This window comes from Pagrus major, chromosome 8, assembly GCF_040436345.1.
Source record: "Pagrus major chromosome 8, Pma_NU_1.0".
NCBI classification, from domain to species: domain Eukaryota; kingdom Metazoa; phylum Chordata; class Actinopteri; order Spariformes; family Sparidae; genus Pagrus; species Pagrus major.
In genome coordinates, this window is record NC_133222.1 from 9,299,173 (window position 1) to 9,325,211 (window position 26,039).

Consider the following 26,039-nt stretch of genomic DNA (forward strand, 5'->3'; position numbering starts at 1 on the left):
ATGTCTCTTCAAACAAAGGAGGAGTACACTTCCATTGACCTTGAAGAGCAAAAACAAGATTTGGACAATTTCCCATGCATTTGGAATTTCCCACAAAAGAAACTGAAAAAAAAAAAAGATGTTAACGAAATAAGGGAATGAAGGACAGGCGCTGTTATTGGATGGACATTGAATCCAAGACAAAATATCTCCAAATTTAATCACTTTAGTGTACACTGAAAAAAGGATGAGAGGATGAGAAGTTTAATGTCGGTTACATGATTGTCTTCTGGTAGGATCATTACCCAGTCTTTGCCAGCTTAGTGGCCTTTAAAAATTAGGTTACATCATCTCTCACTTATATGAAATGGGTCAATCATCTGTGTGCATCGTGCTCAAGGTCTTGAATATTCATCAGACAAGTAATATGTAATATCTGTATGTAATACACAGTGCAACACTATTGAAAGAAGAAATAATACAACCCCCCTGTTTAAAACTGAAAGATGAATTCACAGAGAGCGCACCCTTGTGCAATCTGGAACACTAGATAGATGTGACTTTGTATGTAACATCACTGAGGCCTTTTACTGTGTGGCTTCTGCCACATTAGCATTTTCACATGTACACTTATATGGATTGACCACAGAGTAACACAGGAAGTGAACATATCACATATCACATTGCTATCTTTTCTCACTCAGGTCCCTAATGATGGTGGGTTTAAGCAAGTAGCTCAAGACAGAAAATAATAAATAGAAAACAAATGCAGTTTTGTCATCATAGTCTTCTATGTAAGTCATTTGTGTATTGGGTATGCTAAAAATCCAGTGTTCTCTCAAAACCTTATTCACATCCTCATGGAAAACCTTGTAAGATTTACTCCACACAGCCTGTGTGGTTGCACAACACTGGGTACTGTGCAGGTAGTGTCAGGTTCCGAGCATCAATTTCTCTGCATCCTCGCCAGCGCACTGAAAAACACGGTGTAGGGTTTTAAGCGGAGCATGGTGATGTTATGTACACGTGTGGCCAGTCACGGGTTATAACATAAGCTATTATCAGCACAGAGGGTATTCCTGTCATAGATAAAACGCCACATTTTTTTTTTTTATGGCATTCGGTCCAGGGTGCGTTCAAGTGACAACGCGTCTCCATCGATTTGCAACATTTTCGTTTCGATCTGATTGTGCGCAACGTTTCGCAGCGGCGACTTCACGGCTCTTTCTGTGCCTCTTCACTTTCGATTTATTTCCATATTTAATTTAAAGGAAGCGGCGCGCCAGCTGCCATCCGCTCGCAATCGCACGATTATCACACTTGCCGCTTCCTTTTTCAAAAACGGTTTTTCCGCGTTTAGACATCTCTGAACGCGACGACGGTGTCAGCTTTCAAAGGACACAATAGAGATGAACTGACCGGCCGCGGCTATTTATTGAGAGCCTCACTGGAGGCAGCGGCAGATGTGAGGAAGACAGGACATCGGCTCCACGGAAAGGTACGTTACCTTAGCTATCACATGGGAGGACAATACACTGCCCTATTTAATCTTGTATTTTTATTTTATTTTCACCTGTGGGGTAAAACAAACCCCACATCACGCTCATCGTATATTTAAAATAGACTGGATTAATTTAAGCTAACGCTTGGCGTTTTTTTTTCCTCAAAACTGCGGGTTATGACGATTTAAGCTAGCTAGGTTAAATGAGGTCTCCCAGGTTCTTGCACGGGCGTTTTGAAACTGTCGCGTGGGTGAACAAGGGCCGGTATCCGAGTATGTTCTGAGAAAGGTGAAGACAATATTCAATATATCGATAACGATATGGAAATGAATTCAGCGACGTGTATCTTCTGAAAAATACCCCCGTGCCGAAGAATTACTCATCTCTGTGGCGTCTGCTCTGTCGTCTCATCGGTCATGTAACGTTAACGCGTTATTTATGAGAGACAAGTTGATAAAACCTCGCACATGTGAAAAAGCTTAAGGAAAATCCCCCCCCCCACGTTTGAGGCTTCGTGTAAATCTAGATGATAGGGATTAAAATCGTGGTCGTGTAAGGGTGACTTTGAAGCTATTGCCTTGTTATATGGGAACCTTAACGTCCCCATCTTGTTCTCCTTTGCTCTCCATTACATTTGTTTCAGAGCTGCATTACAGTACAGATGTAACACACAAAACTCGTTCAGCTTACAGGATGCAGTGTTACAGGATGCAGACCTTAGGCAAAGGGCTCCACTTCCACCTGCTTCATCAGTTAAATGCTGTTTAAACATGAATAAAATATGATATCACTCTGAAAGGCTCAGTTCTGTCTGCACAATGAGCACTCCTGGTTGGTAATAATCTCTTTAAGTAACATTTTGAATGTAAGACTTTACTGGACATGTTTTTTTTTCATTCATGCCACGATATTTAAGGTTAATATATTGTGTCACAGACTTGATTAGAACAGTAACACGATTGGTACTGATATTTACAGCAGCAGAAATGACCAAATTCAATCTAAAAATAATCTGAAGCACATTTTCCAATGCCTCACCAATCTGCTGATTACGTGCTGTCCCTCAAAATGAGTCAGTCATCAGTCCATTTCCCAAGACACTTTTATAGCTAATGGTCGGTGTCAACATGACCTGCCTTAGATAACCGTGAAATCCACTATCGTCCGTCATTAAAAAAACTGTAAAGTTTAGAAAACATCACTGATTAACTGCACTGTTGTATTAGTGAACTGTACAGCGGGGTATTCAATGTGAGTGAAATAAGTAAGTGAGGTTAAATAGAATAACAGCCAGATTACTTCACTGAAAACATCCAAAGTTAACTGCTCAGCTGTATTTTCTGCAAGTTTATTCAATTTAAGGAGTTGATTTAACGAAATTCTTTTGGCGAACTCAAACTAAACTGACTGTCTCGCTGTAACTTTACTGCCTACAATTAGAACTGGATTATACAGCTCCTTCCAAGAAGCTGCCAATGAACTTTCTAGGTAATTATGGACCCGTATTTTCTAGATAAGTATTTTAAATAAGTCTGTTTACCTTTTTATGAAGGTCTACACACGGTTTCAAAACCCTGCTAGGGAAAACATTCTGAGTGAGAGAGACTGAATCCTGGTGGAAAAATACTGGATGTAAAATACTGGAATCCAAACTCCCCCACGAGTCCTAAAAAAAAAATCCAAAAAAACAAATTCCCATAAAAATTACAGAGGATGTGACGTCAGGGTCCTTAATAGTAGCCTGACCCCTTGCTACTTGCTTTTAATCTACGTAGTAGTCTGCAGTGTTTCCCACAGAATAAGACTTTAATTGCGGTGGTGGCTGACTCACCAGATGTAGACTGTTGGTATAAAGCCTATCATTGGCGCCTGTTCTAATCGCCCCTTCCTTCCGCTATCTGCGTGTACTGTAATCCCCAAAGCTACATGAAACAACAACAACCTGCAAGCTAGCAACCCACACGCTGAAATTAGCAAGTTACTCTAACACTAACATGTTCACTAATGGGACCAAAGTAAACAAGCTCGCAGCTGTTACCTTTTCTTTTGCGGGGAGCTAGCTATTTTAATGCCATGGCTCGCCTCCCCATGTGCAAAACAAGTTTGCCCCGAAACTATTTTGCAGGGGCATGGCGCTGTGGAGAAACATCTGGCTCTGCAAGACTATCTATGTGGTGCATCCCTGGGTGATAACCTCTTTCATCAGCTGTTTGTTGTGGGTCTGAGGATGTGTGTACTACTTTCTCTTGGGCCACCCCACTCACCCTTGTGAGCCCTTCTGAAGTTTTGCAGCTTTGATACGACTAGTTCAATCAGGATAGCTCCCGGTAGTTAAGAGATAATTCTTTGATAGCAGCATATACAGTGTGCCGCATAACCAGGAGGTATCCCCTGAAGCTATAAAACTTTTTTTTTTTGTTTGGGTGTTTGTGCCAGGTGAGCAATTCTCATTGGACTGAATGGGTGCCACCTTAACTTCCATTATCTAGTTGTATTAAAATCTTTGGGTTAACGTTCTTTCTCAAAGAAACAATGGGGGCATGGCTAATAGTCAGCCGTAAACCATTACTTGTGCAAACAGACTGCTTTTCTAGTAAGATCAAGATCATGACCATGGATCACAATAGCATGGATATTAGCATGGATAGCAATAGACTGGATATTCGCATGGATAGTAGCAGCATAGATTATAGCAGGGATAGCAATGGCGTGGAAATTAACAGGGATAGCAATAGCTGGATATTAGCAGAGTTAGCAGTACCATGGTTATTTGCAGGGATAGCAATAGCGTGAATATTAGCAGGGATAGCAATAGCGGTCACTTTACATAAGTTCTTCACTGCTAAACCTTCCCTCTGCTCTGGCCTCTTAACACCTGTCTGCTGTGAATGCAACCACCTGTCTCCATCATCCTCACACACACTGCGCATTGTCCTCTTCTTAAAGGAGCCATGCTCATCTTATAACCCATAAGCCAAGCTTTGAGAATGATGTATGACTCCCAGATTCCACTACAGACATATGTCAATGCTCCATTTTTAGCATCAGCTTGAATATGGTTAATTAGACCTGCCTTAGATAACCACGAAATCCACTATCTGGAACAAACTATCCGTCATTAAAAAACTGTAAAGTTTAGAAAACATCACTGATTAACTGCACTGCTTTTGTTAGTGAACTGAACAGTGAGGTATACAATGTGAGTGAAATAAGTAAGTGAGGTTAAATAGAATAACAGCCAGATTACTTCACTGAAAACATCCAAAGGAAACTGCTCAGCTGTATTTTCTGCAAGTTTATTCAATTTAAGGAGTTGATTTAACGAAAGTCTTTTGGCGAACTCAAACTAAACTGACTGTCTCGCTGTAACTTTACTGTCTACAATTAGAACTAGATTATACAGCTCCTTCCAGGAAACTGCCAATGAACATTCTAGGTAATTATGGACCCGTATTTTCTAGATAAGCATTTTAAATAAGCCTGTTTACCTTTTCTATGAAGGTCTACACAAAGTTTCAAAACCCTGCTAGGGAAAACATTCTGAGTGAGAGAGACTGAATCCTGGTGGAAAATTTTTAATTTGCCCACTATTAATATATTGCGAAGTGAAGACTGTCTTTTTTTCATCAGCAGGGATCATGTATGTCTATTGTACAAAATGTAGTTCAAAATGAGGTTAAATATTCGGATTATGCTACTACCCAGGTTTAGCAAAGGGGAACCAGAATACATTAAGGCTTCACTGACATAGAAGTTACAGAGTCACCAACTGAACAATTATTATGTATGTGTACTGTATACCAGATGGGTGTGGGAGGTCCGTGTCGGGCCTGTTCACAGTCTGTCAAGGTCAAACTGTCTGCAAAGGGCTTATCGCTTTTTTTCAGTCGTGCTTCCTGAAATGGCAAAAGAGAATAGTTCTCATCGACTTTCGCCTTCCTTCCTCACTCTCCGACTCTCTCCTGGAAATCAAAGTGGGCAACAAAATGGAATGCATCATTATCTTGACCAAAATTACGGATTTCTCTGGGTTTGAACATTGTTTGAAATGTTTGGGACAGTTGTTTTTAGACATTTTAATGCAGAAAGTTAAACTAATGGCAACAGCAACAGCTTCTTTTTTGTATAATGAAGTGTACTTACAGTATATATTGTTAGTAATTGAAGAACTGTGCATTATTTATCCAGACAATCATGGCAGTGAACATCCCTGGACTGGTGGCTGTGGTGATCTTTTATATTGTCATCCTGCTAACTGGGATCCTTGCTGCTCGGAAATCCAAGAAAGTAGAGAAAACATGCGCTGGCAGCAAGAGCGAAGTTACCATGGTTGGTGGCCGCAACATCAATGTCCTGGTCGGGGTTTTCACCATGACAGGTAGAACTTTTACCTAATATATCTGTCATTTAGTAGTAGTACTGGACATGTGTTTGCTCCTTTAACTGTGTTTTGTTGTTGCATTTTTCACTTGATTATTTTCTGTACTTTTCTTTTAGCAACATGGGTTGGTGGAGGTTATATCCTGGGAACCGCTGAGGTTGTTTATTCTCCCAGTCAAGGTCTCATCTGGGCCATCGGGCCTCCTGCATATCTTACCAATTTTCTTTTGGGTAAGCAGCTGAAACAAACGAAGCTTCTGTACAATAATACACAACAGAGTAAGAGGTTGTGGCACAAATATATCTTGATATTTTGACAACATATTTTTTCTTGTTTTGGGTAAGTAGTAACGCCCTGTGGTTGTTTTCAGCTTCACACGCTCCATTGTCACAGGATGTGATAATTTACATGTGTCTGAGTGTGGGTTAGTCAACATCTGTACAGTCAAGACCATGCAAACAATCATACAGAAACATAGACTAGATAGATTACATAGATTGCTATAAATTAATGCGATTTGCATATTATTGGCAGACATTAAAGCCTGAGCATAAGTAAAGGCTGTATAAAGAATTTCATTTAGTTTGAAATATATGTGTAGGCTAATGCCAGAGCAGACCAAAGTCATCTGACAACTCGAACACCACTCACAAAAAAATATCCGATTAAGTAGTTGTCAGATGACGTGACACTTGTAACAGAGGATATTTTTTACAGACAGATGAGTTAAGCTTTTATTGCTCCTCAGACGTGACGTTTGAGTGGTGCAGCAGCCCAAGGACAGAAATAAGTACAGATAAATCGAGTAAAGTAAAAAGAAATAATCAGAAGTATAGAGAATAAAAATGGAAATAAAAATAGATACCATACGAGAGCAGATGAACTCAAAATGACAGAGCATACAGCAGCTTTGGAAAGTCTGTGCATCTCTAGAGAAACACAGTATTTTATCTTTTTGTACCATTTACCTGCCTATCATTTTAAATGTTGTTGTGGACTTTTACCTATCCCACCATGCTATGGATAAAACGCAGGGTAGGGTAGAGATACTTGACTGAGACTCAGGCAGAGTCCAGTTTGAATATGCATGGAACTAACATGGAAACCAACACATTCACACAAATAAAATAACCGTTCATGAAAAAACGCTGATTGCTTAAAAAAGGAAATGCTCATTTTTCATGTAGTGCATACGGTTTATTTTCACCCACTGACTTGCTAACAGCTTAAATACACATGCCCAGCAGTCATATTATATTATGAAACAGCAACATTATTCCCATCCAGGTTCTTTCAGACACCATCAGCAGAACATTGTCCTGTCTGGGCCCACAGGCAGACATTCACAAGTACATATTTACACCTACAGACAATTTTAAAATGTTCCACTTCATCTAACCTGTTTCTTCATGGACTGTGGGAGGAAGGCGCCTCCTTCAAAGGGAGGATTTGTTCACAGGCATTTTCCATCCAGTCAGATCCAAACCCACGACCTCTTTGCTGTGAGGTGACAGCACTAACAACTGAGCCACTGTGTGAGGAAAACAGATTTGACCACATTTCAGCCCATACCCATTGGCAAAAGCAAATGGGAATTTTTTAATATGTCGGCTTCTTGAAACTAGGGTTGCAACGCATGATTACTTTCTTTGTCAATCTACTGATTATTTCCATGATTAATTATTTGTATAGAAATGTCCAGTAAATAGTGAAAAATGTCATGCACAAGTTACCACGCAATGGTGATGTCATAAAATGTGTAACCAAAAGTCCAAACCCTGAAGAGATCATTCACATTTGAACTTGACTATGATTTTCTGTTGACCTTTATGATTTGACAATGATTAAAATTGTCTCTGATGTTTCTCAAAAAAGCACATTTTCTCTTCAACCATTGTTTTCTTTGTATACTTTCTGTTTCTAAAGGAGGATTGTTTTTTGCAAAACCTATGAGGTCAAAGCGCTACGTGACCATGTTGGACCCATTTCAGCATCGCTATGGCAACATGTTCACTGCGATACTGTTGCTTCCTGCAATGTTCAGTGATGTATTGTGGGTGGCCTGCATCCTTGCTGCTCTGGGTAAGTCTTTATGTTTTTGTGCCAGCTATAACATCAAATCATAACGCTCTCATCACATTTTTAGATACCGTCTCTGATTTAATGTTCTGTGTGTTTTCCAGGGGGAACGATGAGCATTATTCTCGGGCTGTCGTCAGACCTTTCCATCATTATCTCTGCAGCTGTCTCCATCATCTACACGTTTTTAGGGGGCCTCTACTCTGTTGCGTACACTGATATCATCCAGCTTTGCTTCATCTTTGTCAGCCTGGTGAGAAACAGAGGAAGCACAGAGAGAGCGAAATACAGAGGGAGTGCAAGGTGGTAGTGAGTGACAGAAATGACTGAGAGGGAGGAGGATGCAGGGAAGGCCACAGAAATAATGGGACTTTTGTATATGAGATAGATGATATATATTCATAATGAAGAAGGATAAGAAATGTAAGTAATTGAATCGATGATTGGTCCTTTGTTTTTCTCTAACAGCTGTGTTTTTTCTCTGTTTCAGTTTCTCTGTATTCCTTTTTTGGCACTCAGTCCTGCAGTTGCTGGCAACTCACAAGCAATCCACTTCAACCAATCACATATAAACGCATTGATGGGAGAGCTGCCGCTGGAAGAGTCAGGAAAATGGCTGGATGAGATGCTCCTATTGGTTAGATTTTAACTTTTATTTTGTGTCACTGTGTGTGGTTAAAAAAAAATCAAGTTCTTGAAAATAGACATAAATAGACATGCTTGATTGAAAGTGCTTGAATTCATAAATTGTGTACAAGAACAGAAATTGAAAAGTTCTTTGCTATTTTTCAATTTTTTTCTGTGAGCCTCTGTTAAGCTCTCATTATATAAAAACATTTTTCTTAACAGAAATAAACCCTGATGCGTGCCTCAAACTTTGCTGTGTTGGGTCCTTGAATTCAAGGGTATCTGGCCTGGAAACTCATTGAAAAGTCCTTGAATTTAATGTTTGAGAAGGCATGGAAACCTTGATATATGGATTCTGTAGTAAGGCTTCCCATACATCCTAGAAAACATGAAGTAGACTTAAAAAGTGTTGCTTTGTCTGCATGTTTATGGAAGGGCACGTGTAGCAAAGTTCAACAGAACTTGAATATCGAGTTTCAACATGACAGTGGACAATTGAACTTGTCATGTCAGGAAAACCAATGAAACAACCAGGGCCATTGATGATAGCTCTGTTCCATGTTAAGGAGGTGTTCACATTTTTCCAAGTCAATCCTCAATACTTACAATCCTTATAACATGAGTACGATGACACAGTGTGTGTGTTTATGCGTGTGTGTCATCATGGCAAAATGTGGTTCTGGACACTTCTTTTGTAGCACTAACCAGAGATACTCAAGTCATTTTTTGCAAGTCCATTTCAAGTCTCAAGTCTTTGAACTAGAGTCCAAGTCAAGTCTCAAGTCTTTGGTCACAAGTCCAAGTCAAGTCTGTTATGGTTGTAATGAGTGTTCTATCATTTGGCTGCATGCCATCCAGCCTGCTTAGAACACTGCATAGTTATATCTAAGGAATTCAAAGTACAATTCAATGTACTGTATTCTCATCACTCCTTTCTCTTTTAGTACAGAGTATTAAGTAGGATACCTACCATTTGTGAAAGTTGGCACCTTTCTTTGTGTGACAAAAATGATTCCTTGCATGAATATACACATGACGCTTAGCTCGTCAGACATATTCTTAATGTTGATGTGCCAAAAAAAATAAAAAATTGTTCACGAGTCCCACATCTTGAGTCCAAGTTGAGTCTCAAGGGGTATATAGCGTCACAACCGTGCAAGATGTTGGTTGAGATCAAAATGAAGGCTGAGTTCGAAGATGAATGTGGTCTCAGGTTATAATGTAGTAATCACTACTGAGTGGTCATGGGTCAGAACGTGAACTGTAACTGGGGCTGTTGTGATCCCATTGCAACATGGTCTGTCCATACTGGCAATGAAAATATATACCCTCCTTTTGGGATTTGTATGTAAGTGAAGAGGGACAAAATCAACAAATCAAGTCTCTTTAGTGCAAAAGTCTCTTGTTTCACGTAACAGTGTACCCCTTGCTGAGCTGCTGTGAAGGGATAGTAATACAAAGATGGAATTTCCAACTAAAAAGACTAAGTTTGGAATATTAGTTTGGTAACTCAAACTGTGGAAGTATCATATTAGCATTGGCTGAGCTTTGGAGTGCATTCTTTTCCAGAACAAGGACTTTTCCCCCCCATCTTTTTCATTCTAATCGCAACAGTAGCTTTTCAGGGTCAGTATGGACAGGAGGAACATTTGCAGTGACCACCAGCTCTTGCAACTTACATAGGCATATGAGTATGATAGACTTGAAAAAGTGTGAACCTGTCCTTTTTAAAGATTTGCCAGTAAGTCATACTAGCAAGGCAACACGAACAATATAAATGTAATGCAGCTGTTATTTGTCTAATTGTTATTAAATTAAATGTTTGTTTGACCAGTCTGGTTTGTCTGCTGTGACGAAGATCTATTTTGTAAACTGCATGAATTGCTAAAGTGTGTGTTTTTTTTGTTCATGCATGTGTATGTTGTAGGCTTTGGGGGGACTGGCCTATCAAGCTCTCTACCAGAGGATCCTCTCTGCAGCCTCCTCTGCTCAGGCTCAGGTCACCTGTTTTGCTGCTGCTGCTTCGGTTTTTATTATGGGAGTCCCCTCAGTTGTCATTGGAGCGCTGGCTGCCAGTGCAGGTACACATGACTGTAAACACTCAGATGCACATACAGTACACACAAATATTTTCAGCTAGACAACACGTGGTAAATGTCTTGGTATGGTATAATCTTGTTTGCATTTGTATGTGTGTGAGAATTTGCATAGCTGGTTATGGTTAACATATCATAATCAGTATGGTGGAACATGCAGCTTGTTTTCAAACATTTAGCTTCCTTCTCCCCAGTGGTAATTTTATTTCTTTAATTTGATGCCATCACCATAACCTTAAAAGCTTCTTCCCCTCCCATTATTTCTTTTCCTCTCAACCCTGGCTATCTCTTTCTCTACTTCTATGTCACTACCTCTCTCTTCCTCTCCTTTCCTCTAAGACTGGAACCAGACAGCGTATGGTCTACCCCCTCCTTATGAACGAGGGGAGGCAGGGAAGATCCTGCCACTGGCCCTGCAATACCTCACACCCACCTGGTTGTCAGTGTTAGGCATTGGTTCTGTGGCGGCAGCAGTAATGTCCTCCATGGACTCTGCACTGCTGTCCTCAGCATCCATGTTTACACAAAACATATACAAGGCGACATTGAGGAAGCAGGTGTGTGTGTGCGTTAGAATCTGTATGTGTTTGGTTTAGTATTAAAGGTGCAGTATGTAGGATTTAGGGAGATCTTTGGGCAGAATATAATATTTAAAATTATGTTTTCCTGTTTGTGTGTAATCACCTGAAAATAGCAATTCTTGTGTTTTTGTTACCTTACGGGCAGGCCACATATCCTGCGTGAGCGACGCGTGGCAGTTGTGTCAATGTCCACACATAGTGTCCCTACTGCAGTGCTGCTACTGCCAGCCATACCTCTGGACACCTTGGATGGAGGATGGACCTTAGATACGACTTATCAACGGGAGATAAACTAGTCGATTCAGCTCATGGAACCCGTCGGCTCAGCTATTAGCCAGAAAGCTAATTTTATGCTGGCAAGATTCAAAATCAATAACATTGCTTAAGGTCAACAAACAGTAAATATAGTTTCACAACAAGACTAGCTAGCTAACCTGTCCCCAAATCTATGAATCTAAATCCAGAATGGATTTTTTATATCAGGATTTTCATGAACAAAATGATAGGCCATGTATACTGTCAGCCGCAGCCTGAAGCAGAGTGTTGAATAACAAATGGAATGAGGAATGATCACTTGATACCAGTGAGCACAGAGGGACAGTGGAGCAGGGCTTTAGTGGGAGATGAATGCACATGAAATCAGTTTACACAGCTTATCTAAACCAAACAGGGTTTACTCACCTTTTTATGAGAGATCCATTACCTGTTATGGACTGTTCAGCCACCGGACCCTTGGTAACCCACTTTTTAATAGCTGCCCTGAGTAGAAGCTACTTCTTGTAGCTTGTGTGTTACAAGCGCCATCCTGTGGTGTTCAGAGGGTGATGCACTGAAGGACTACATTTTGTATTGTAAATAAAATATTAGGATTGTTTTTACTTTCATTTATTTGAAAAATTGAGGCATCTGCAGCCAGCTGATGCCAATGCCACTTACTTTATATATAGGATGTAGGGCATTGATTTAGAACAGTGAACAGACAGTTTCACTGTAACTACTTGAGGAGTTTCAGAGGTGTCTGTATATCAAAAGTTAATTGATACCCTCCAGCCAATCACAATCGAGGGTTAGGGTTCACCCAAACCATGGTATAATGATCAATAAAGATGATGATTTTTCTTAATCACTGTTGAAGGAGAGAGCAAGAGACAGAAAGATAATACTGCCCTTCACCTGTTGTGTGTAGCCTTTCATGTCTCTGACATTTTCTACAGACATGCAGTGACACACTGTTGTGATGTAGATATGACTGTACCAGGTCTATTTTGGCCGAGAACCATGCGCCTGATGCAGCAGAAATAGGCGAGACTCTGAATCTCTAAATCATGCACCACTGCAGCCTCTCACGAGCTGCTCACGTGGGCTGTGTAGTTGTTCTTATTTGTACTTACATGGGCGCAGAACTGAAAAGCGCGCTACTTATGCAGGATGTGTGGCCCGGCCATTCGAATAAGCCCCTTGTAGCCATAGAGGGAGCGGGTCAGCTTCCGTAGAGTCAGCCATGTTGCACCGCCATGTTCCTACAGAAGCCCAGAACGGATAAACCAAACACTGGCTCAAGAGAGGGCCCTTTGATTTTTTTTAGCATTGGTTCTCCTACATGCTTGGAAGAGGAAGGTGAGGGGAGGGATATTCTGTTGGTTGCAACCTACAACCTTACTGCTTGATGCCACTAAATCCTGCACACAGGGCCTTTTAAGCAAAGTTAGTCTGATTCTATCGTCCTTTTCCTCTCTCTCTCACTCTTTCTTCTTGCAGGCCACAGAGCGAGAGCTGCAGTGGGTGATCCGTATTAGCGTGCTGGTTGTGGGCCTGACAGGAACGGGCCTGGCCTTCAGTGATGACAGCGTGTTCTCCCTGTGGCTGCTGAGTGGGGATCTCCTCTACTGCATAGTCTTCCCGCAGCTCATCTGCGTGATCTACTCCAGTTGTGCTAATAGCTACGGTGCTATTAGCGGCTATGGAATTGGACTGCTGCTGCGCGGGATGAGCGGGGATCCAGTGCTTGGGATCCCTCCTCTCATACTGTACCCTGGCTGGAGAGAGGAGGACGGAGTTATCACTCAGTACTTTCCCTACAGGACTGTGGCCATGCTCTGCTCAGTGATAAGTATTGTTGCAGTGTCCAAGCTGGTGGCACTAGGCTTCTGTCACCAAGTAATTCCTCAGTCCTGGGATTTACTGAGGGTGTTTGAAGAGACAAAAGAGGCAGAGGGGGAAGACTTAGCTCTGGAGGAAAAGAACAGTATCAGTAGTACAAAACTGTAGTCTTAAATTAATTACAACCTCAGCCAAAGTATACACAAACGTCTTTTTATGCAAATTCCTACCAACCTTCTCTGCACAGAATATTTACGCACACTTTTACATGTACTGTATACTACACATGTTTAATACTGAAGTATTCGCTTAATATGCTTTATATGACCAGCAGTGTATTGAGGGGTGATTCAGGGAGGCGACTGAGACATGGTATGTGTGAAAAAGAACAGAATTAAGGCTCATTATGAAGAATTCAAGATCTTAATGTCAGTGTTCATATGGTCTTAATCCTCTTAAAACGGACCTCTTTCCTCAATTGTTAGTCAGTTGACACATTTTCTTAGTTCCTTAATCTAGTCCTTTCCACTCAATCCTTTTCAGTAAATCATCACCCCATTGGTGTTGTTTAATTGTGTAACCATTCGCTATTGTCTTACTAAGAAGCAGTTTTGCCTCTTTGCACATGGTATTTTAAGCACCAAGGGACAAAGCAGTGCTGTGGCAATATTTGAGACGATGAGGTTTAGTGTCCCTCAGAAACAAGAATTTTAGCAGGAGTTTCCTGTCATTAGAAGTGTTTACTATTATTTTATGTTTTAAAAGGGATTTTAAATGATGGACCATTTACATATAGAATTCCAATTAGTATTTTTTGGATTTTTTGTGATTGCAAGTTTTCATAAAAAGAATTAAACATTATCTGTTTCTAATCTTTGCATCTGATGGAATCTGTGTCTTTTTTTTTTTTGTATACGAAAGAGAGAAAAACACTAAAAAGTAACGCCAAACACAAGCTACATACTTAATTTAATTTAGTGTTACATAAACTGTTCATACTATTTTAGTATTTAACTTTTAAAAAAACAACAACAAACCTTTTGTCACCTACAGCATTCAATCACACCATCCAAAAGTATTTCCATATGTTGCCTTGATGATGATTTGTGTGGGATTCTGACCCACATGTAGCTGTAATGCCACCTTTGTAGCAGCAGAGGGCGACACCTAAACAGTGAAAGGACCTTAACAATGTAATCCAGACTGGATCTCAGGAGATTACAAATTATATCTCTAATAACCCATATTTGATTCTCTCACATGCTACTTGTCTTGTATCAGATTTAGTAATTGATATACAAAAACATTAATTAAGAACAAATAACAGGACTGCTCTGAAGAAGTAATAAAATGCTTCTCTGGTGATAAATAAAAAGAAAGTAATACCGAATATAAGCAACATTTCTTCAGCAACGTTTTCAAATTCACTATCATATATAAGTTATTAGTTAGGAGTATTCAATTAAATGCTAGAATAGCCTATTTATTCCCATTATGTCACGATTATAACATTTAATTTCCGGTTTTAAATCACAATTCCAGTTATTAAAATTCGTTTTATAATAAAATGGTCAGACAAATTAAACATAATGTTACATAATTATATGATATAATTTTGAAGAAAAATCAAAAACATCCAAATTGAATTATGAATCAAATAAACATTGATTTTCCTCATTGTGTGTCACAGTCACCGCGGTGTAAAGTGCAGCTCCACGGCCGGTGATGCTCGACAGTGACATTATAAACCTTCATCCAGGATCAAACGGGGCTTTACAGTGAATAGCGACGCCCATCGCACACTGTGTTGTCTCTGCTGCATGTATGGGATGAATGAACAGCTGAAGCCACTGCTGCCAGTCCTTCTTCTTAAAGGAGCTGCTCCATGTCAGGTTTTACTGTGAGCCCGTGACGATGGCGTGCAGTGTAAACCTATGGTACAGCCAAAAATGTACAAAATAAGACTTCATGGTATGGAAGGTTTGAAGGTAATCCTGTTCACAACCAGAGATAATTAGATCTATAAATATATGTATATTCATTTTTAAAAACAGCAACGACAAAGAAAAACTGATTTAATTAATAAAAGGATTTATTCCTTTTAAGAATAAAAATGTCACAAACCCGGCATTGAATTGAATAAAATGGGACAATTCATACAATTCTCCTTTGTAGGTAAATTATTAGTTATTTTATTGTTAGAGTAATTAGTAGCTATTCATTTCAATGTGTTGTTACACCATGAAATTAACAAAATCTTGTAAAAGTGTAAAATATCTCCTATTTGTTGATGCACAGACAAGTGAAAAGAGTCCTCATTTTTCAGGGCCTTTAAACTAACTTTTAAAGATTTTTAACTGGAAAATATCTACAATAGTGAAAGTAATTCAACATTAAAGACGATGAAGAGGAAGAATCCCAAACTGTCCTACATGTTGCCCCAGAAACCTACATAACATGCCTACACATAGAGGATTAAATGAAAACTTGAATTGAATCTTCGTCTTCATCACCTGCAACGGACAGACCTGGCAAAAGAAGTCCAGCTGTGGTGAGAGATGATTATTGATCTGTAGTTTGCTCCCACAGTTTATCCATATCACACTCATACTGTGTGAAGGATTACCCCAGGAACCACTTAACAGTAACATTATTTCAGTCCCTGCTGTAAAAAAGGGGAAAATTCAAAGGATTCATTTCTCCCTTTGTTGCCTCTTCACCTTGGTCAATGTATCTGTTAAGTCTCAAAAAGTAGTCTTACTTTGTTTACTTCTGTACAAATCTAACTCATTTTCATTTCTCGATATATTGAGCTTGCAAGTGCTTTTTTTTTTTCATCAAAAAATAAATAAAATGGATCTCATTTTAAAGGATGATGAGTTACACTTAGGTGGACAACAGACTCTCACATTCGTTGTAAGCGATGTAATCATTTACCTCTGCAGAAGACAAAGTTGTTCAGTCAACTGTGAACAAACTTGGAAGGAAATTCATCTGGACACAGTTGATGCATTTTATTCAACGGAGTTATATTTTACCTCGACTAACTACAGCGGGACAGGATGCATCATCTCCCCGTATTTAACCAAGACAAACACATCAGTCCTGAACAAGCAAAACCTCTTGGACGAAGTTTGAGCACTTCAGTTTAAGAGTTATTTGTTCATTTGATTACTGCTGCATCAGAGCTCAAAGCAGCACATTTTGAATTAAGTTATTTTAATCAGATATAGAATTAAGAACAGATTAAAGGATAAGCTCACCCAAAAATGAAAATCCGGTCATTAACACGTCCCCCGTCGTGTTGATGGAAAGTCAGGTGAAGCTTCGTAGTACACAAAACATTTCTGGAGCTTCACAGCAAAACGGTGTTTACAACATTCTCCTGAACAGCTGAAGCAGAAGGGGACTTGTTTTTAAAGGTGCAGTATGTAGTTTTGGGGGGAAAAAATGTAATCAGAAGAGAAAGATCTTCATTGGTTGATTTTGTTATGCCTAAACAAATTAAATAAACAAACTCTCTTTGTTTTCATGACTGAATAAACTGAATAAACAAACTGACCTTCAAAGGACAACACAATACTGTTTTACTTTGTTAATATGTGGCGGACCTTGCCACCTTTCTAGCTTCAAACAGTGTTCTGCAGACCTTATTTTCCTCTGAGAACAGCTTGTTTATTCAGATATGGGGAAAAAAAAGTTGCTGTTTGTATTATTACCTCATTAATATAGTAAATATAAAAATTCTGAGTTTGAATTTCTCCTCCAAAACTACACAGCGCCCCTTTAAGGCTCGTCAGGCGTAATCCAAGTCTCTGGACACCCTTTTTTTTAAAAGGTTGAAATCTTCACCGTAGCTGCGAAGCTAAAAGCTTGACCGCTACTCGAGTATGTTAATAACTTCCTTTCAAATCAATTTGGGATCTCGGGACTTCCGGGGACTTGGATTCTACTGGATTTGTTTTATGTTTGTTTGGTTTTTGTATTTTTTTTTACATTTTAAATCATGTCCCCATCTACTTCAGTTGTTTTGAGAATGCTACCACAATGTTTTGCTGTGAAACTCCAGAAATGTTTTGTGGACTACGAATCAGAATCAGAATCAGAATCAATATCAGAATCATTGAATTTGCTGTGGTCCGTAGGATAAAGATATAGAATAGAAAGAAGAATAAAGATATGTTAAAAAATATATAAATATCAATAAATAAATAAATAGAAAAATAAAGGATAGACAATAACACAAAATACAAACATAGAAAAAAAAACAGTAGAACAATATGCACAGGAAACTTCCCCTGACTTGTCATCGTCGATGATTAGACGAAGACTGAATTTTCATTTTTGGGTGAACTCATCCTTTAAGTTGCCTCTGCTGAGCACAGTACTTTGAATAAAACCCTAGCAGCACACCTCTAAACCCCCTTAGTCGGGGTAGCTCTCCCCCACCAGGCTCCCTGTGCCCCGGTCGTACTCCAGTCCGGGTTTTCCAGCCTGCTCCCGGCCACCTTATCCGTAGCACTATGTGTTTCTGAGTGAGAGGAGCCGACTCTTGTTTACAGCAGAGATTCACGGAGGAGCGGAGACCCACAGCCTGCGTTCACCGAGGATTTCAGCCTCTGGATATACACACGCAACGGGACTTTTTTTTTTTTTTTTTTTTTTACCCCCCTCTTCTCTCCTTTTTGTTTTTTTATGAGGATAAAAACAAGAAACACTCGTAAAAAAAAAAAAAAAAAAAGAGGGGAGCAAACATATTCTCTCCCTCCCACCCTCGCCGAGGTCGTCTAGCTGGAGACCCATTCTCTTGCGTGGCACAAGTCTGGTGTTTTCTTTCAGCTGCTGCAAATCCCGACTGACGGCGGAAGATAAAGTCGGAGCCGAGGAGCTGGGAGATTGTTTTTTTTTCTTTCATAGAAAAACACAATAATAAAAAAAGGCGACTTCTCACCGCAGGCCGGGGCTGCTTTGCTTGGGCGACAGAGAGCCCGTGGTGGCTGAATGGCATAGGCATAAAAAAAGAAAAAAGAAAAAGGAGGTTTTTCATTCATTTTTCAGCCTTCCCAGCCACCACCCCTGTGGATCTGGACGTGTTTTCTGCCCCACTCCTCCCCTCGCACGCAGTCATTCAACACGGGGGAATTCTCCAGAGCGACACTGGCGTTTAATTTATGATGTCGCTGTAGACTGAGGATAACATTTGGGTCTGATATTTGGGATTTGTTATTTTTTCACAGGGCCCTGATCGCACTGTACGCGCAACCGCTGTTTTCAAGAGATGGAGACTGAAGATGGGGATTACCATCATTTATCCAGTAAAATCACTGGCTTGTGTGCCATACCAGCCGACGTCAAAGTGTCCTGTGATTGGCAAAAATAGCAGACTGTTTTAGTATTTTTTTTTTTTTTTTTTTGTGCCTCCAAAGGAATCTCCTGTTGTAACAGATTTATTTATATGTTTTTTAGAGCAGACCCTGGCAGACAAGCACATTTGCAGGCTACCAGAGGAGCCTTTCCTGGGCTGAAGACACTCTTTATAATATCATACAAAGGTTGTTTTTTTAAAAGGAGCTGGTGTGCACAACCTTATTATTTTATTTCTACTTTTTTTGTTGTTGTCTTTTTTGGATTATTATCTTTTTTATTTTTTATGTTAAGGAACATGAGATCTGACACACTGATGGGTAGCCCGACCTTGTTTTGGGGTCTGATGCTGTCTGTCTTCACTATCTGCATCTGGTCCACAAATGGAGAAAGTGAGTAGTTTTATTTATATTTTTTTAAATTATATTTTGCTTAAGTTTGTTGGTAAAATAGTGAATGCGTAATTTCCTTTTTTTAACATCTTGTAAAGCTGTTGTGTCCTGTCTGGTGGGATGAATAATGTGTTAAAATTCAAGGGAAAATCAGAGGAATACCTTCTTTTTTATTTCTATACATGTCAGGACTTAACTAGTTACTCAATACAACAAACCGAGGTGAGCCTTTTACTTCTATATTAGCTGAAGACCATGTGGCAGCCCACAGCTCTGCCGTCACTGGCTGAACACAATTACGCAAAAAAGGTTCCTTACTGAGCTCAACATCGCCTCATTTGATGGAGCACTTTAGTTGAACTGGACACACAGAGACATGCCGGCCACATGTCTCCGCGGTGTCCACGTTAGACAGGCAGAGAGCAGAGGATGAATCCAGGGACCAGAGCTGAAGGTTACTACGACCATGTGGCCATTTTGCATTTCGTGGTGTGGCGCCGCTGCGCATGAACAGGCTGAATCAGACAAACCATTGCCTCTTAAAAGGCCAAAGACGCACAAACATGTGGGGTGAAAGCCCACTATCAACATAAAGGTTCACCAAGTTTATTTATTGTCGAAGGTAATCATCTCTCTGGCCGAGTTTCCTCTGTGGAGGCTTCAGCTATGTGGTGTTAATTAATGCAAGCCTTAAAAACACAGGAGCACCTGAGTTTAGGTGCAGTCCAGTCTTTACAGCATGTTTTGTCACAATGATGAGACAATACAACTTACAATACCACTTTTTATGTAAGAAACATGTAAAAACTTGTCAGAATATAAAGTTGACAGAGAAACCTGATGAAAGGAGGAGGTAAAGTTTATTGGTTTCAATTTTCAAACCTTAAATTTCTCTTTAAAAACTTTTCCTAACCAGTGTTTTACATGTTCAAGCAACCAGAGCCCCACAGATGTAACAGCTGGCCGATATATCGGTGTATTTCCGATATGCAGTGATATTAAAATGTAATTTCAGAAGTTATAATGCAGAAAAAGATGCTTGGGCTAATTTGTAATTATTAAATTAACAGTTAAGTTTATTGTGTCAGTGCAAATATGTCATTTTAGACCATAAAGTTTATTGTTAAACTGTAAAATGTGTATATTGGCTGATATATCGATATTGCAATTCATTTTTACTCCCATATATCAGCATCAGTTCTTGCAACCACACTGATGGGCTTCAATCGATCATTTCTTGTAGAATTCAGGCACTATTTTAAAGTTCTTATCTGATAGTTGTTTGGCTCGTAAATGCAACAGAGAGCATACTAAAAGTTTTCTCATCCAATCAAAAGTCATCTTATCTAATGTTCTGTCTGAAGCAACCAGAATCAAGGCTGCTTTTAAGCAATCATACAGAACAACTGGAAATGAGTGATGGGATAAAAGGTTGCATCAACTCACTGGACGCTATATCAGCTGTAAGATTTATTCCCGGAGCCGCTTGGTGATGACTTGCAGGATGATGCTTTTCATCGGAGTCTCTCTAAAAGAAAATAGCTTTTGTCTAAATCAACCTCTTGAGGCTGACTTACTAACTTCATCATAGAGATGATTTAGCCAATTCCTGCGCTTTCTCTGAGAACTTAACATGACTTATCACATTATTTTGTGTGTGTGTGCTCTAAATATAAAGTTTCCTAAGTTGAAACAGGGACAAGATGTGGTTTACGTAACCAAATAACACTGTTCTTTGTTCCTCTGGCTGCATTTCTGTTAGCAATTGACATTTTTAGTTGATTTCACCTGTAAAACTACCTCAAAGTCGTGATCCTTTGAGTTTGAGACACTTCTTGTGTTCATTTGACGAGTCGCACACCAGATGTTTATCATTTGACTTCTCCAGCTACATCCCTCCACTTTTAGCACAAAGGTTGTAATTGTGTGTCTGATGATTTGCTTGTGTACGTGTGTGTGTTCAGGCTTTTCCATCACTTCCGCTTTGCTAATTTATATTTTTCCCGAGATGATATGTGGGATCTTGGAGACAACTTGGCATGGGAATGGGAGACGAGTAGACTGACTTCTATTAGCATTCAAATAGAAGAAAAAGCATAATTTTTTTGGGAGGGTGCCTGTCTTTGCACCCTCCTGAGCCGGTGACACCCATGAACGCAGCTGGGGGCTGAGAGGCAAGTGGTTGCTCTCAGATCTTGACGCTCTGTGTTGTATAATACATCAGGCCTTCCAGAACAAAGAGTTCACAGACAAAGACGGCGGTGAATATTGAGACAGGGATGGGTGTCTCACCGGTTTATCACTTGGGGATGATGTTTACTTCACTGGGCTCTAGAGGGTCAGAATTTCCAGCTTCTCTCATCACTTAGTGGAAAATCACAGATATCCAAGAGCTCCATTAGGGGTTGAAAACTATTTTTTGTTGCTCTGTTCGTTTTGATAATCTGTCCACACCAATAAAATGTAATTAAGCTCGCTTTTTAACTCCGCACCACAGTAAACTTTCCGTGCCATGGCTTCCAAGTATGCAGCAAACAAGTCTCTAAAAGGGAGCCAGAGCGCGAGGGAGATACAGACTTCGGTGTTTGGAAATAGAATGTGCAAAAATACACTTGCAAGAGAAACAGACTTGGTTTTGTTGATTGGAAGAGTGGAGAGTTTGTGGACTGTTTTATTGGCTTTTGCCGTTCACACGGAGCGGTCTCCTGCATAGACCGATGCGCTTAACTTCATCACTTGGCACCACTACTATTCGAGTTATAAATAGATAGGTCACCAACAACACTGGCGCTGGGGTTGTGTGAGTACAGGCCCCCTCTGTCCCGTTCCATGAGGCCACGCCGGTGTTCCTGCTCAGTTATTTATGAAAGGACATGTTGCTGCGGAAAACTTGAATGGCGGCTTAAATAATCAAACGTCAGCAAGCATTGTGTTTGACAGGCACCCCTCCTACCTTCCCCTTAGGGGCACGGCATGTTGCAGTACAGCTCACCTTGTCGTGATGGAGCAAGTGGCTCAGCTATGACTGCTGTCACTCTACTCCAAGGTGCCCCACTCCATCTTGTGACCGGGCCTACACGGTTACATCCACCACCCCCCTCCTCCCCACCATGCATTCCCCTTCCCCCCACTACCGGCTCGGCTGGATGCAGGAATGTCTTGTCTCACCCCCAGCGCGAGAGTGTCGCGAGTGTTCACAGCCCTATGGTGTGTGCACGAGTGTGTTTGCGTGCGTTTATTGTGCAGCTCTCTGTGTGTGTATGTGTGTGCTGCAGCAGGGCTCAGCGTGACAGCCTGAGTCAGTGGCGTGCCCCTGTGTAAGGATGTGAAAGTGTGTCACTGGGCTAGTTTGCGAGAGTGCAGTCAAATGCTGTCCTGCAGCTCCTCCAGGCTGCCAGCTGAGGTTTACAATGCTTAATTAAACACTTTATTTCAAGTGGCCCGTCATTGGATTTGCTCAAATGCATACTCCGGCCAGCCGCACATACATCATCATGGACTGCCGGTTTAATGGCCCGTGGAGTATCGTACAATTTGTGAGATGATTGCAAATGTTAGCTCTTTTAATGGATGCCCCTCGCTGTATAAGTTAAAAGCTGTTCATCAAGACCTGGACATGGATCAGACCTGAGTGGAGAATTTCTTCAGTGAAAGATTATTCTCAGAGGTGTTTTTCAGAAACTTACATTGTTTCATCATGTTAATGTTCAGTCGTGACTTGGTTATTTGTGATTTGTGAACTGTCTTGACTGTTAGAAGGCAGAAGGCCAATTTTTCTCTGGTATCCTGTTAAATCTGACGTTAACCTCACAATCAGCATAGTATTATACCTAAAATTGTGCTTTTCTTTTACGGATTTTATAGAGAGGCTATAAACTAGGGCGGCAACTAACGATTATGTCCATAATAGATTAATCTGCAGAACATTTTCACAATTACTCGATAAATTGTTTAGTCTATAAAATGTCAAAATTATGAAAAATGCTCGTCACAGTTTCCAGTTTCCATCCAGCAGTCCAAAACCCAAAGACTCTTCATTAAATGTAATAAATGACAAATAAAAGCAGCAAATCCAGCTGTTTGACATTTTTGCTTGGAAAATGACTGAAACTATTAATAGATTATCAAAAGAGTTGCAATTAGTTTTTCTTACTCGGCTAATCCTTTCAGCTCTTGTATGGAGTGAACCTTATAGAGACTCGTGTTTCTTCACACTGGCAGCTGAATCACAAGTGGTTTTAGAAAAATATAGTTCTGGGGCGACTCCAGCAAGGATTTTTATTCTACCACGTACAAATGAAAGTAATAAATTCATCACCATGTTAATTTAAACTCTAATAAAGTCCCTCAGTTTTCCTTCTCTTATTTTGTACGTTTCCTGTAGGCGTGCACGCAGACGTTAACCCTTCATCGTACAAAACCATTTCACTGCTCACCATATTTGACTATAACAGAACATTAAAGATATTGTGGTTGTTTATAGCGATTGGGCTAAATAGTGTGCGTATAAACGTGGAGTATGTTACCTCCTGCCCTCTGCTCTCATTTTGGGAGAGGAGGATTCTTTGTGTGAGAGTTGTTCTGACGGGGGGGTGTAGTGTTACTGTTTGGGGTTTTGGTGATATCTGAGCCACGGTGTTTGAAGTAAAGTCCACTGAGGGGAAGTGGCCCACCAGACCGCTGGTCAGATGATTTCCAGTATGCCGGGGATTAGGGCCAGTTGATGTGGCAGGTGTGAGGGGATATGACCGCACAGTGACCAGCTCCCTCGTCGAACATGATGCTTAGCTTAATTTGTTTGTTTGAATTAGTTTCTGTGTTGCACTTGTTTATCTGTGTGCACCTTTCATACATTAAAGCAGATGCTTTTTGATCGCCTATAAGCTAGAGCTGAATGTTGAATTGGAAAATCTAATTAGATAATGAAAAAACAAGTATATATCTTTAGACACTTTTATAATAATAAGGATTTCTCAATACCTAAAACTAACTTTGATATATTGTTTAAGGAGGATGACACCAAACCAAGATATTACATTTTTTTAAAATGGCTAAATATTTGATCGAAATAGCGATTTGGTGTTATATCCAAATCTGCAATTTTTTGGTTTCAGTAAAATGTGTCAACAACATACCATTACGATTGAGCAGCGGTGTGGTTTGAACATGCTTGTTTGGTACAGACCCCAGCCAAAGTCACATCGTCATTTTTATATGTCTCTTTTGGATAAGAGACATCTACAGATGTTTAAAATACTCCAGCCTTAATTGTACTCGATACTCACACGTATGATTGATATTTGTTTGAAATGTTTTTTAATTGGAAAAATGTTTAAGAATTAGCAGCTGTTAAACAAAATCCACAGAAAGGGGTCGAGCTCTCTCGACGCTAGAGAATACAAATATAACTCAATTTTAGTGCTTAACATGTCAGGCACAGTCGTGTTTTTATATATTTTTTCAGTAGAAAAACACAAACTGGCTCCATTGTTTTCCATTTATTTGTTTTTCTACATTTCAAATTATAATCGAAGAGTAATCAGAAATCAGTATAGTTGCAGCCTTTGCTTGTCATACATCTTCAAACCAGAGGAATCTTCCTAATAACCTTCCTGGTGTTTACAGCCGGATGTCGGGAAAAGGATACAATTATGTGCTTTCCCACAATGCTCAGTCTGTGTCCTTTTCATAAACAGCTCGACATGTGGTCTGAAAGTGCAGATTTCAATCTCATGTTTCTGTCAACCGAAACTGAGATTAAGTTTATTTATGTAGAGCGTATGTTTACTGAATCCGAATCGGAGGTTTATGTGAAGGTACGCGGGGACCATTAGCCTTGAATTAATTTGACAGACTTACACAGGGTCATGTTTGAGCGCGTGCGTGAGTGCATGCGCAGGTGTGTGTATGTGTTTGTGTGATGACATTTCCGTGGAGGGCCAGGGCAAGGTTTATCAATCATAAACATGAGCCGATGGATCCCATTACGCGGCGGAGATATGTGTGTTTACTCAGCAGTGTGAAGAGCAAAGAGAGACAGGAGGGGAGAGGCAGACTCATGCATGCGGGCTTATCCCTCTCTGTGGACACTGGCGCTAAAACATCCACATCACTCCTAGGTCATTATTGTCAGCGCTTTAATGTTTTTTTCCCACCACTTCTTCCTGTTTACGTAACAATGAATAAAAGGTTCGGTATCCAAATCTTATTTCGGCATTGTTGTCGTCACAACAAATGGATTGACTGGCGAGAATCGGAGAAGCCTGAAGGCTTAGTTTGAGGCAACATCCTACTCAATCCTTTTTCCAAGGAAATGATTGGAATTCCTGGTACTTAACATGCCTAATGAGTAGAACAAGGGAATCACAAAGAGGGGGCTTTTCTTTCATTCTTCAGTCCTTTCTCTCTATTCTTCCTTCGTTCCCTCCAACATTACTTGAGTATAAATCAATTCCAGGAGTATCTGTTTGGCATTTACGACCAGATATACATTAAATGCATTTAGCGGTTTCTTTTTGTCGTGGTTTTTACGCCAGTAGGATGCTCTTCAGATAGCTACGCTTGGCAGAAACCTTATCTCTCCCTCGCCACAGTATCTCTCTGCCACCAACCCCCCCCCTGCCCCCTCTTCCATTCTCAGGGCCAGACGCCCCCTGATTTTATTAATGCCCTCATCAGGAAGTGGGGCCTAGAGTTTCTCTTTACTAACAAACAAATTAGTCTTTGTATTTGAGTGGCTCCACCCCTCCTCCCTCTCGCTCCGGCTGCTGGAGAAGCTGGAAGAAAATTCTCAATGAAACAAAGAAGACATGCAGCTCGATGGCTCACAAGTGGAGCCCAGGGGCATTGGTGTTGATTGGAGAAAGCAAATACTATTTTCTGCTGGAGTAATCGTTTCCGTTCTAAATTTGGAGAAGTGAAACACCCTGACAGGAGCA

At 40.3% G+C, this 26,039-nt stretch overlaps 2 protein-coding genes across 2 annotated transcripts in view; both read left to right on the top strand.

Moving 5' to 3' along the window:
* The first annotated feature begins 1,162 nt into the window (after positions 1 to 1,162).
* Positions 1,163 to 14,217, top strand: LOC141001176 (high affinity choline transporter 1-like). Its single transcript, XM_073472166.1, has 9 exons — positions 1,163 to 1,477; positions 5,670 to 5,859; positions 5,979 to 6,092; positions 7,789 to 7,944; positions 8,046 to 8,194; positions 8,432 to 8,578; positions 10,496 to 10,649; positions 11,004 to 11,221; positions 13,004 to 14,217. Exons 2-9 carry the CDS (start codon positions 5,676 to 5,678, stop codon positions 13,511 to 13,513), a joined length of 1,632 nt encoding a protein of 543 aa, XP_073328267.1. The 5' UTR covers positions 1,163 to 1,477; positions 5,670 to 5,675; the 3' UTR covers positions 13,514 to 14,217.
* A 4,790-nt stretch (positions 14,218 to 19,007) lies between these two features.
* Positions 19,008 to 26,039, top strand: part of igf1ra (insulin-like growth factor 1a receptor) — a 75,892-nt gene continuing 68,860 nt past the window's right edge. Inside the window, exon 1 of the mRNA XM_073472627.1 lies at positions 19,008 to 19,101. Within this exon, the coding sequence (XP_073328728.1) occupies positions 19,008 to 19,101 (94 nt within the window). The remainder of the gene's footprint in view (positions 19,102 to 26,039) is intronic.